General features: G+C 34.0%; 3 protein-coding genes across 8 annotated transcripts in view; 2 read left to right on the top strand and 1 right to left on the bottom strand.

Annotated features, from left to right (window-relative positions):
* Positions 1-793: 793 nt before the first annotated feature.
* Positions 794-11,351, bottom strand: LOC123871802 (mitochondrial dicarboxylate carrier). Of its 2 annotated transcripts, XM_045915759.1 has the most exons (7): positions 11,339-11,351; positions 6,691-6,963; positions 4,684-4,915; positions 4,044-4,156; positions 3,623-3,762; positions 2,800-3,007; positions 794-2,220 (listed from the first exon to the last, which is right to left on the bottom strand). In XM_045915759.1, exons 3-7 carry the CDS (start codon positions 4,853-4,855, stop codon positions 1,972-1,974), a joined length of 882 nt encoding a protein of 293 aa, XP_045771715.1. In that variant the 5' UTR covers positions 4,856-4,915; positions 6,691-6,963; positions 11,339-11,351; the 3' UTR covers positions 794-1,971. The 2 variants fall into 2 exon arrangements, with proteins under 2 accessions (XP_045771715.1, XP_045771716.1); XM_045915760.1 differs by lacking the exons at positions 6,691-6,963; positions 11,339-11,351 and adding an exon at positions 4,991-5,166.
* On the top strand, positions 5,727-8,144 carry LOC123871803. 4 transcript variants are annotated; one of them, XM_045915764.1, is made up of 2 exons: positions 5,727-5,808; positions 7,146-8,144. In XM_045915764.1, exon 2 carries the CDS (start codon positions 7,147-7,149, stop codon positions 7,891-7,893), a length of 747 nt encoding a protein of 248 aa, XP_045771720.1. In that variant the 5' UTR covers positions 5,727-5,808; position 7,146; the 3' UTR covers positions 7,894-8,144. The 4 variants fall into 4 exon arrangements, with proteins under 4 accessions (XP_045771720.1, XP_045771717.1, XP_045771719.1 ...); XM_045915761.1 differs by lacking the exon at positions 5,727-5,808 and adding an exon at positions 6,528-6,682; XM_045915763.1 differs by lacking the exon at positions 5,727-5,808 and adding an exon at positions 6,848-6,973.
* Positions 10,568-13,330, top strand: part of LOC123871794 (kinesin-like protein KIF19) — a 20,144-nt gene continuing 17,381 nt past the window's right edge. For both annotated transcript variants that reach the window (XM_045915741.1, XM_045915740.1), the window contains exons 1-3: positions 10,568-10,973; positions 12,395-12,463; positions 13,069-13,179. In XM_045915741.1, coding sequence (XP_045771697.1) covers positions 10,896-10,973; positions 12,395-12,463; positions 13,069-13,179 — 258 coding nt within the window. In that variant the 5' untranslated portion in view covers positions 10,568-10,895. The remainder of the gene's footprint in view (positions 10,974-12,394; positions 12,464-13,068; positions 13,180-13,330) is intronic.

The raw sequence follows: 13,330 nt of genomic DNA, 5'->3' as shown, positions 1-13,330 counted from the left end.
GTAAGCGACGCGTTTTGTCCGGCGCTTTAGATCTCACTTCACTCGTAGCACGATTTTGGAGTCAGTTTACGGTAGCAAAGTCGTATAGACCGCGTAAGTGCTTAACACATTTCAGCGAGAAACTTACAGTACAGTAACTAAGTATAAGTCGTCATGGCCATGGGTGTATGAGGCGGGGTGTCCCCGTCCCGATTGCCATGTCAACCTGTCACGAGCTATACTTGTTTACCTTTTAAGATAATAAAAAGTAATTAACAGACATTTTTGTCTGTTATTTATTAACTTAAAGCCAATTTTGTGCACATGATGCATGCAACACACGATCCAAATCTTGACATTTTCATTTATATGGACAAACTATGTACTTACTAGGTATCTTAAAAAAATATCCAACGCGCAGAAATTGATAAAAAATTTGAAGATCTGTTACTTTGGCACAAGGCATGTGTTGTAAACGTACAGGTCGTGTGTTAAAACATTAATTACGTATTTAGTCTACTTATAAGCATACGTCATTAAATGCAAATGTTTAAGTAAGAGTATCATATCAACGTATTTACATAGTACACTGCACGACCTGAACATATACTACATCAGATATTGTTGTAGTTACTGTTTTTTATTAAAAAAAGATTTAAAGAGTTTATACGGAAGTTTTGTAGCACCTAATATTTGATAAATAAACTTTTCAAAACTTTTATTAATAAGGATCTTAAATTATGTTCCTATTTTGAAGGATATTTTGTGCTTTAAAAATTCAAAATGCATCAGAAATATTGAAAGTATTATTTTTATAATAATATAATATGTAATAGCAAAACCTTAGTTTTGTAATGGATCGGCAAGTTTAGAAAATGATTAGGCTTTGGCTTGCCCAAGTGTCTATAACAAAACTATAATAATATACTGTACCCTTAGACCTATACCATGTCAATATTGTGTTTGTACTAAACTTTGTTCTACTTATGAATAAACAAAAGAACTCTTAACTAATTAATTCAAACAGGTGAACAATGTATTAAAATTTTCTTTTAATTTGGCTAAATAATAAAATAAACTTATTTATTGAAATAGTATCCAATAATTTCAAAAATAGTTAACAATACCATTTTTTTCCTTAAATGTTGCTATTACTCTCACTGTAAATTGGTTTATTTAAATACTAACTATATATTATTGTGTCATTATATGACAGCATAAAGTACCTATTTACTATTATTCCATTAAAAAAATTCAAAAATAAATAAAGTGAAATCGTATAACACAAAACCATTAACATATTAAACTTTCATATTAGTAAACAACAGCCTAACATGGAATTTAAAGAAAGCAATATACCTGAAATCTTAAAATCAGGCCAGAAATATTTTATCGCATTAGTACCTACTTGAAATTTTATTTCAAGTTCTACAGTATAACCATTTAACAAGATATTACCTATAAATAAGTCAAAAAAACCTAAAAACTCACTCCAATCCTATTGTGCAAACTAACACAAGCTCTGAATACTGAAAGCATTTTAAAAGTTAAGAGAATTGTAGTTTGGTAACTAACATGACTGGGGCGAAGCCTAAAAGGAGGATTATGTTTTGAACTTGTATGTCTGTTTCTAAGTCCGTTCGTAATTACTTAACGGCTCAACCGATTTTGATGGCGTGAGTGTCACTGGGTACATAAAACTCCTAAAAAATAAAAAAATTAACGGATTATATACATTAAGCGAGCTGAAAAAGATGTTGTTAGCAGGTTTTTGAAAACTTTTTAAATTACTTGTATAGATTAGCGCGAGCCTGCAATAACACCTGACACTGTGATGAATTGATGATGCAGTCTAAAATGAAGCATCTGGTAATCATAAAAAAAGAACTATTTTATATTTATGATGCTCTTAACTATTAGAAACTTTTCAGTATTTGGCTGTTATTCCAAATTGTGCATGCAATCAGTAAGACTAGTGTAAAAAATAATATTTTATATTACCGGTATATTGTGTATATGTCCAAAGTTTATTCTCAATTGTTCTAGGAACACAAACGTAAGCACAGTATGTGGAGCGAGTCTAACAAAAGCTGGAATGTATCCCTTGAAGAATGCTAGAGGTCCTTCCCTGGCAGTGTTTTTAATTAGGAGTAAAATGCTCTTCACCTCACCTGGTTTGGCGTTCATTGCACGGGTCTTTAATACATCTACAGGTTGAGTCAATGTAGTTGCGATAGCACCCTGAAAATTACAGTACCTAGTTAAAATATATTTTTTGTATCTGTTACTGTATGATTTTTGTTTTATCCGTGGATAGCTTTATTTTTTACCAGACTACACCAAAGCCAAACGGAGAGGTTATAATTTTAGCACTTTATGTATGTATGCTTGTGTTTATGTATGTTCCACCGTAGCGCCTAAACTACTGAGTTGATTTTGATGAATGAGATTTGTTATTATTGTCCGAGTAGGCCTCACTTTATATGAATAAAATTAATATGAGGGCTATTGCACCCAAAAAAGTGGGACTCTATGTATTAAAATATACTAAACAACACAGAAAAACAATTCAGCATTCAGTATTTCAGCATTTCAAATTCAAGTTATCTATTCAAATTTAGTATCATTGTACACTTGTTGACTATAAGGTGTATTCAGGGTTTTAGTTTAAAATTTATTTTATTAATGTCTGTGCTTTTAACAAAATACTAATTAATGATTTAATTGTTTATCTGTGACACTAATTTTGTGCATGCTTAATGCATCTTTTAAATATCCATCAGCCTAAATCTAAAATAAAAATAAGATTGGTGTACTTACAGCTAAACAACTTGAAGTTATATGTGTCACAACATTATCTCCAAAGTATGGTGATGATAGTAGTATGCCTTTGATTAGATCATAGAAGGACAACTGTCCAATAGTCATCAGAGTTGCACGGCTGCAGGTCATTGAAGCCCCTGCCCACAGGCGTAGAATGCCTTCTTGAGTTGCCACTCGATAGAGCCCATGTATAGCATTCTTGTAACTAAAAACCAGTACTTATAGTATTAGAAGATTATACATATTATACTTAATCTAACTTTCATCCAAGCAAAGTTTAGGTCAAGCTGGATTAATTATGATCAGCAATATGTAAACTAACTATGCCTGCAATTAAACTGAAAAAAAGTGGTTTAGTGTGAGTCGGACTCACACAAGACAGGTTCCATAACATTGTATAAGAAATAACACTTTTTGTTTATTTTTTAACTTTCATGGTGGCTAAAACACTATTTCAAAGAATAGCTAATCTAAGATAATAATATGAATAAATTGGTGAAACTATAAATGGCGAAATTAGAACTGTGATATTCTAACTTTATGCCACCTGCATTCTCATCAATAAATTATTTTACTCTCATGCCCATGTGAAAAACAGATACATATAAAAGCCAAAATTATTACTATTATTTTAACTTCATACCAATATTATGAATATGAAAGTGTATCTATCCGTCTGTTACCTATTCCATAGCCCATCCATTCAACCAAATTTTAAATTTGTAACAGAGATAGCTGGCATCCCAGGCAAAGGCTATTTTTATCCTGGAAAATCAGCAAATCTATAGGCATTATCTAGTAACATTTCATTTATACATACTTTCTTCTTTGCTCTGGTGGAAGCTTGACATCATTTTGCATGCGAACATTCACTAAGTCAGCAGGATTTCCCACAAATCCACCTGCAAAGCCTCCTAAGCCCGCTAGAAAGGCTGACATATAAAATGGCAAACCGCTACCCTGAAAAATATGTTGATTTTAATTTTATTAATTTAAGCATACTCATAAATAATATCCATTTTTTCCTTGTATTTGTTCATGAATAGAATTTACCAAGTTTAGAGTTAAATGAGTATCCTTATCTTTTTTTATTACCCGACTATAGAAAAGCCGAAAGGAAGGGTTATGATTTTTAACAATCACTATGCTAATTTAAGTTCACATTTTGTAAATTGTAGGCTCAATAATTTAATTTTAAACTTTGTCTTTTTTATATTCAAACTGACACCAATAAAACTTACATCTTTTGGTGAAAATTGTTGTTTTGAAACTTCATAAATTCCAAATCTAGCCGTAGAATATGTTAGCTGACGCAAAAGAGATGCTGAAATACCATTATACAACCCCATAATCCCTGAAACAGATTCAATTTTGTATATTAGTTCAGTTACTCATATTAGGGTGTTTAAAAATTAATGTAATTATTGTGCGAAATGTGATTCATTCTTCTCTTCATAATACTGTCTTCTGTTGGAGATTGTAAACCATTGGGCTTATTTGCACCATGGATTGTAAAATGTAAAAAAAGTGTAATTAAATTGTTTGTTAAGCTTAAGAAATTATTTAAAAATTGGGGAATCTAAATATGTAAAAAGAAAAGGGGAATTGACTGACTGATTGATCTATCGACACGCAGCACAAATTATTGGATGGATCAGGCTGCAATTTGCTATTATTATTATAATTTATTATTTGCTATGCATGCAGATTGCTATTATCTGTATATCTATATACTGATATCTGCTAAGACAGAATTTTTGAGAATTCAATCCCCTATGATTAAGGATTTTAAATTTGTTTTGTCCACCAAGTGACAGGCATAAAAGCTAATAAAAAATAAGTACGTATATTGAATTAGAATATGTTTGAGTGTGATGTTACCTTGATTTCTAAGAACTATTCCTGTCAGCTGGAGCATTGATATATTTTTTCCTTTTTGAGTTTGCATTTGAACCTTCAGTAAATCTAAAGGATGAGTGACGCAGGCGGCTCCAGCAGATGCCAAACCTCCAAAATACCATAATGATACTCTTACTTCCTTTCCTTTTTCCATATTTTATTTTATTCAAACTTCCTTAATTACTTTTGCAATAGTTGCATTGAATTCTGGGATCTAAACCGGAATAAGTCATTGAAGTTAAAATATTATGTAACATTTCCACATTAGTGGAAGTTATTTATGTCTTATACTAATCGCCACAATGTTACGCCAAAATATATAGGTAATGCATGTTATGAAATAGGAACTCATATTTTCTGTTTCCTGGCTTCTACTCTGTTTCTTTCAGTGATTTAGTTTGGGTCCATTGACAAAATTCAAATTGGCATCCCCCGGCCCCCATTATCACGTGACATCACAGATCACTATAAACCAGTCTAATGACATTGACACCATTGACAGTTCACATTGTGATTACATACTCTTTGAGTTCACAGCTGAGACAACATTTAGGATTTTGTGTTTTGGCCAATTTTAACCCCCGACCGACCCAAAAAGAGGGGTGTTATAAGTTTGACGTGTGTATCTGTGTGTTTGTGTATCTGTCTGTGGCACCGTAGCTCCTAAACGAATGAACCGATTTTGATTTAGTTTTTATGTAACTAATTTGCTCACATCCTGGACCCCTTACGAAACTGTAATAGGGCCGCCGAATGTTTGTAACAAACAGCAAGCGTCTGGACAGGTGCTTGCCAACGCTTTGGAGCGTTCCGATTGGCCAAGCCATCTGTGGTGTTTGCTGATGCTCGCTTACGCTTTTAGATGTTTACCATGTGTATCATGAGGACGCGCATTTGCACGGAATACGAATTTAGCGGCTCAATACTATTTCTCATGTCTTGATACCTTAGTATAGTACGTCCATGCTTGACACAGCAAAAATGGGCTACATTGATGTAGTACTAGCTGTGGTACTAGAGTTTGGCTAATGAAAGATGACCCTCGGCTTTTTTCCATACTTTTTAGTGGGCAGCCCAAAACGTCGATTGACGTCATCCATTTCTTATGTAAGTATGACAATTTAATTTTGATACTTGATATTACATCATTGGTTATGATTTCTGATTTTAACACAAAAAATGTTTCCTTTGATAATAAAACTGGAAGATTTATCAGGGACGTCAAAGTGGGAACCGAACCCCCAATCCCTTGATGAGTTTTTAAAATCGTAGAAGTTTGTAAAACCGGATAAGTGTGAAAAGATTTTTAATCTGTAAATTTACATTTAAAAAATTAAATAATTGCAAGTATCAAATTAAGTTATTCAAATTTTTTCACTACTTATTTTTATACTATTACAAACTTATTTGGGGATGCCCTCCAAATTTTTTTAAAATTTGCCGGGCGATTTCAGTTTCATCTTTCATTAGCCAGACTAGAATATTTTAGAATGCCAGTCATTAAAAAAGTTTTTAATATACTTGTGAGTTTTTACGTCAAATAGATAATATGACAAAGTTACCCATTTATTTTTGATTTTGAGTGAACCGGTACAGTGGGAATAATTTATAGTTATTCCCAATGACCTTGTTATTCCCTAAAGTTTTTGAAAATTAAAGATACAATTTTAATTTATATTAAATTATGTTATATTTTATATATGATTTATTTATTTATTTTAAATTGTTACCTATATTTTTTATTAAGTAATACTATTTAGATAAATAGAGTAGGTATGAAAAAATTGACAATGACAATAATTGTCAATCAAATATCAATGTCAATTCAAATTGTCACGTCACATTTCACAATGCTCAATCAAATGTTGCAATTTTAGGTTATGTTTAGTCTTTGGATAATAATTTTATTTTCGATCCGATAATTTAACTCTAAAAGCAAGAATTTTAATTATAAATTATGTATTAACAGAATTTTCATGAGGTACTTACATTTTAAGCTAACTCTTAAATAGAATTATGATGGAATTATGTTATTCACAATAGGAATGACTGCTGAATGTTGAAATTGTCACAGCCGCAATAACCATACCTATTGATAATAATTAAGAACGATCTTTCCTGTTTTGTGTTAATTTATATTAGTGCCTCGGTGGTTCATTACATAACCAACTCGAAAACATTCAGACACTCGTATTTAAACGAGCGGCGCGGCGCAAGCCACGAGCTTAGTGTCGCTCGGACTTTCACGAACTAAGATCACCGCTGCAGTCTTGTTAGCCTTATCGCTTTTTGTGGTAAAAAATTTCTATTCTATACCTATAATGTGTGAGATCAAAGAATCAATAGAACAGATTTTACAAATAGTTACATTATACCTTAGCACATGAATATTATAATAAATGCTTCAAAACTGTATATAAAATGCCTACCTAACTTTATTTCAGAATGGCGGCAGATATATTATCAAGCTTTGAATTGGATAAAGAAGCTGAGTCCAGCAAAATAATTGTTCTTAAAGAAATACATGGATGTGATAGCTCTTTTGTAACAAGTTGTGTTCTTGGAAACTGCATCAAAAATAAAAATGCTGTACTTATTATATCTACCCACAACTCCCTTTTGCATTATCATAATGTTGGTCTCAAGATGAACTATAACTTACACAAATCAATAGAACTGGGTCTAATTCATTTTTATGATGCAGGCAATGAACTACTTAATAATATTTTGAAAAATTGTAATAATTCTGCACAGGATTTTTTGTGTAATGTTAAAAAAAAGCTTAATGACATGTCTGAAAAATATGGTTCTGTAAATGTTATTTTTGATGGGGTTTCTCATCTGTTTGATCTTCAGTTTGATTTGAGACAAGCGAATAGAATATGCAAAGAAATTATTGATCTTACAAGATCATACAATAATTCCTTTGCACTGTTTCACTGTTATGTTGCTATGGAGGATGATGTAACAAATGTGTTTGCTAATCTCCTCTGCCACAAAGCGCAAATTGTAGTGGAAGTAGAAAGCCTCTCCTCAGGATTGAGCGCTGATGTCTCAGGTCACCTAACTTTCAAATACCTTTATCAGAAATATCAAAGGAACCATTTGCATACATTAGAAGCTAAAACGTCCCAATACCTTTTTAAATTGTTTGATAGAGGAGTAAAGTTGCTTGCTCCAGGTACTGTTTAAAATATCTTATAATAATATGTTTCTTAGTAAAGGTCTTCAAATAACCCTTTAAACACAAAGCCTTTTTACATAAAAAGAGTGGGAGATAGTATTTGGTAGCCAAAGACAGGCCGCCAATCTTCTACTGGCTTCAGTCTGATACTCCATAGTTGACTGGCCACATTCATCACTGTTCTTTGTAAATATGTAATAGCTAAGCATATAAAATATTTTTACAATAAAAAGTATGTAATTAAATAGATTTTTTAATTTGTCTTATCAACCTATTATTATTCTTATATCTATTATTATTTATTGATCATATAAATAATAATAGAAATTATTTTCCTTATCAATTTAATATCAAAAAAATATTGGTGGCACTACGAAAAGTCTTAACGCAAAATAAAAAGAATGCCAGCGACTTCTTGCGCGTCGACTTATATTTTTAGGGTTCCGTACCTCAAAAGGAAAAACGGAACCCTTATAGGATCACTTTGTTGTCTGTCTGTCTGTCTGCCTTTCTGTCTGTCTGTTTGTCTGTCAAGAAACCTATGGTACTTCCCATTGAACTAGAATCATGAAATTTGGTAGGTAGCTAGGTCTTATAACACAAATACAGATAAATCTGAAAATCGCGTGATTACATTATTAAAAAAAAAAATTAAAATGTGTTTCAATTTTCAAAATAAGATAACTATACAAAGTGGGGTATCATATGAAAGGGCTTTACTTGTACATTCTGAAACAGATTTTTGTTTATTTTTATGTATAATAGTTTTTAATTTATCGTGCAAAATATTGAAAAAACTAGCCGATACCCGCGACTTCGCCCGCGTGGATTTAGGTTTTTTGAAATCCCGTGGGAACTCTTTGATTTTCCGGGATAAAAAGTAGCCTATGTGCTAATCCAGGATATTATCTATTTCCATTCCAAATTTCAGCCAAATCCATCCAGTAGTTTTTACGTGAAGGAGTAACAAACATACACACACACACACACACATACAAACTTTCGCCTTTATAATATTAGTGTGATACCCGAGTACGGAACCCTCAGTGCGCGAGTCTAACTCGCACTTGGCCGGTGTTTTTTAAAATCCCGTGGGAACCCTTAATCGTCAGTGTTAAGAATTTCCGAGATGCAAGCTTTCTATGTTAGGACAAATGAAAGTCTGCTGGAAGCTTGAACTGTTTAATTAGGTACGGAGCTAACATGGTCGACTATAAGAAACATTACTTGTAGCCTCACACAACTAGAACAAGGTAGCGTCGGACATCTTGACAGAGACTTCAACCATAGACTAGACCATAGACACTGGGTTGCCACTATTCAATTGTATTTATATTGTCCTGTTCACATTCTATTTTCATATTAATCCGTAAAACGGATGGACCTTTAAGAAACCTATGGTCCTTCCCCAGGATAAAAGCCAATTCTGTACCAAACTTCATCAAAATTGGTTAAACTGTTGGGCTGTGAAAAGCTAGCAGACAGACACACTTTCGCATTTATAATATTATTATGGATTAGGATAAAGGTTTTTAGGGTTCCGTACCCAAACCCTATTAATATCACTCTGCCTGTCTTTTACTTGTTTGCCTATAGGTACCTATTCTTCTGCTTGTCACGCGTTTTTGGTATTTAGTGGAGAATATTGACCCAAAACCAAATAATGAATTATAAATGCAATACTTTTTAGACGGCCTCCCCTTGAAAAACCTCCCATACACACGAAAAAGCAGCCGGAAAAAGCCTATGGGTTATCAATTGTCTAGAGCTCATTGAGTCGAGTACGAAATAAAAAGACCCATATAGGATCATTTTGTTGCCTGTCTGTCTGTCTGCCCATCTATCAAGAAAACCTATACTTCCTGTTGACCTAGAATCATGAAATTTGGTAGGTAGGTAGTTAGGTCTTATAAGGAGATAATCCGAAAACCGTGAATTTGTGGTTACATCACAAAAAAAATTAAAATGTGTTCATGAACAAATAATTAATTAGTATTTTTAATTTTCAAAGCAAGAATTAAGTGGCTAGTGGGATATCATATGAAAGTGCTTTACCCAGGTACATTCTAAAATAGATTTTTATTTATTTTTATGCATAATAGTTTTTGATTTATTGTGCAAAATGTCGAAAAAAAAATAGGTACCTGAGTACGGAACCCTCGGTGCGCGAGTCTGACTCGCACTTAGCCGGTTTTTTTTTGTGACGGGGTCTATCTCAATAACTTAACTAGTTAATAAGGAATATGAAATTTTGGTACTTATATTATGTAGGTACCACATAGGTACCTAGATACAGTATTTACCTACTATTTAAACAACAAACTGGTATTGAAAACGATTCACAAAGTATGTAAGTAGCCTAGTTTGTAAGCTGTGACCAAAACCAAAAAACTTTTTTGGTTTTGTTTCCGGTTTTTTGCTATGTCTAGCTCGGAAATGAAATATTAATTCATACAACCAAAATAATATGTTGTTCTATATTATCATGTACCCACGGAAATCTAAAAGGGCGAGCCCGACTAGTTTTGGTCAGTTTTTTAGGGTTCCGTTCCCAACGGGTAAAACGGAGCCCTATTAGTGTCACTCTGCTGTGTAGGTAGTCTATTTTGCTATGAACTAGCCTGGGTTCTTCTCAAGTAAACACTAGCGATTTAGGCACTTCAAATACACAGGTGTCGACGCATGAAAGTTATGTTTGTGGTGATTAGCCGTTACCCCAGCGACCAGTCGAAGGCGAAGGCTATATTTTGATCAGTGCTCAGTCCATATGGAATAACCATGGTGAAAACCGCGCGCTCAGAATAAGCGAGTTTGAATTTTAAAAAATACTATTCCATCAAGCAAAATTTTTTACCCCTTTTATCATAAACTGACCTAATCGAATAGCACCTCTAGAGATTGTTTATTTAGTTAGATGCTGGTACAGGTAGATACCTGAGTGTCGCAATTTTTTGTTCAAAAAGTTAGCGTGATTTTGAATAGGTACGTAGGTATATTTTGGACATTGTGTATGATGACCCAGAGCAGTTCAACATCTGATAAATTTCAAGGCAATGGACGTTCTGTTGTTAGTGAAGAAAAATTGATGGTAATTTCACTTTTTTATTAATCTTAATAGGTGGATAGAAAGTAGACACGTCGTTGTATCGTAATTTTCGGTGCGAGTGGTGATAAGCCTGGTGGTTAGGACGTCTCGGCCTTTCTTTTCGGGAGGTCGGAGGTTCGATCACAGGCCCACACCTCTAACTTTTCGGAGCTGTGCCTTATCACCTGCTTTAGGAAAAAATCGTGAGGAAACCTGCATATCTGAGAGTTCTACATAATCTCCCCAATCTCAATGGTGTGTGAAGTTTGCCGATCCGCACTAAGCCAGCATGTCAGATCCGTGCTAAATAGTAAATCGTCGATGGGTTGATCATGCCGATGATCGTAATTTTGAAAGAAAAAATCCACTTCACCCTGCAGTTTGATTTTATCTAACTAGTAACTTACCTATAAATATACTAAAAGATAGATCGCGCTGCAGTTTGTAATTAAGTAGGTGAACGTCAGGATTAGGTAGGTCTACCTAACTATACAAATACCACACACAATTCGCTTATGCGGCACCAGCTGTTTCGGGAAATCGATGCAGATGGTCGGGATAAATTAGCAGTATGGAGCCTCAAATTCGGTTCGGCGCGATGATCAGCGATCTATTTTATCTATTACTAGCGACCCGCCCCGGCTTCGCACGGGTGGACATTTATTTTTTCTATTTTCCGGAATAAAATATAGCCTATACGGATTCGGAAGAATCCCTCTAAGTAATGGTAAAAAAAATTTTGAAATCGGTCCAGTAGTTTTTGAGCCTATTCAATACAAACATACAAAAATACAAAGGTTTCCTCTTTATAATATTAGTATAAATTAGCGACCCACCCCAGCTTCGTACGGTAGAGGAACTAGGTATTCCAATAGGTACATTGTTTTCGTGTAACTTTAGCTATTTAGGCAGCGCACGCCACGGAAGCTCTCAGATCAGATGATTGTTTCCGTTATTACAATTTTCCGAGGGATCTCTAATTTCTTGAAAATAGGTATAGGCCATATTACTTGCTGATAATGTAGCTTTCTATAGGTGAAAGAATTTTAAAATAGGTTGAGTAGATCTGATGAATATCTTCGGAGATGGAGAACAGAACTCCTCAATGGATAAGATTGAAAAGAATAATTTGGCAAACGTTTTGCGAATGTCAAATTATACGATTGACGCCGGCTCCACCAACAAATGTTTGCCGAAGATTTACCGAATGTTCGCCAATGGGGCCACTGTGGGCCACACCATTAGAAGAGTTTTTTGATAGGCACGAGGTCATGTACGTTATATGTACCTACATATATACATATTTGTTCCTACTGAATACTGACCCATTTTATATTAGGTATATAGGTACGTGCACTACGCGTGTCGTATAGCACGATGAGGTCAAGGAAAATGAAAAGTGTAAAATGGTCTTGTGACGGCAGGTGGCGGTGCGTGTCCGACCGCTGCGCGTCGATGAAGGTCCCCGCATCGTGCACGTGGTCAGCGATAAGGTGACCGCTACATCCGTACTTATTGACTCTTCCACTTACTTATGCAATTTATCTACCTCACATATACACAGATTAAATACTTATAAATATGTACGCAAAATGTCCATGATAATCTGATTTAATTTACTTCTTTTCTCTAATTTTAATTACAACTTTTGCTTCAGCGTTTTATTGGTTAATCCAAACCGCTAGGATATGGAACGCCCTTCTGGCATCAGTTTTCCTTTCCACTTTTAATATGGGTAACTTCAAGTCAAGAGTGAATAGGCAACTTCTAGACAAGCCCGCTGCACTTAGGCTACATCTCACTTTCTAGCCGGTCTGATTGCTCCATCTTAGGCTTCATTATCAGTTGCTAGCAAATCTGATTGCAGCCAAGCGCTAGTCTGTAAATTAAAAAAAAGCGTAGAGTTAGATACTTAAATGCCTAATTAAATGTATTAGTCTACCTACTCGTATCTATCTGATTATTTATTCGTAACTAAAGTTTAAACGTAACTTACCAAAGCACTATTCTAATTTAACGCAGTGTATTATTTACTAGGTATCGTTATTATTAGTGACATTCATTAATTAGATAATAATCGTCATTTCATTTCAAATAGATGCTAGTTCTGGAAGAAGAGGCGGACATCCGAAAAGATGTGCTTCGTCAGCGTCGTCTCAACGAGAAGCATTACGTCTACGACCGCGTCTTTGGCGAAGAAAGCACACAAGTACTTTAATTACCCAATAATTAATTAATTTTTTCTTTTGTATAGAATAGGAATACTTTTTATTCAAATAAAGTTTTACAAAATACTCTTGAATAGTCAAATGCATGCAAGCACTGAGAAGAAAGAAAAAAACCGGTCAAGTGCGAGTCAG

Source organism: Maniola jurtina, chromosome 14 (genome assembly GCF_905333055.1).
Source record: "Maniola jurtina chromosome 14, ilManJurt1.1, whole genome shotgun sequence".
NCBI classification, from domain to species: domain Eukaryota; kingdom Metazoa; phylum Arthropoda; class Insecta; order Lepidoptera; family Nymphalidae; genus Maniola; species Maniola jurtina.
Note: the sequence above shows the minus strand (reverse complement) of the source record. Positions and strands in the feature narration are given on the sequence as shown.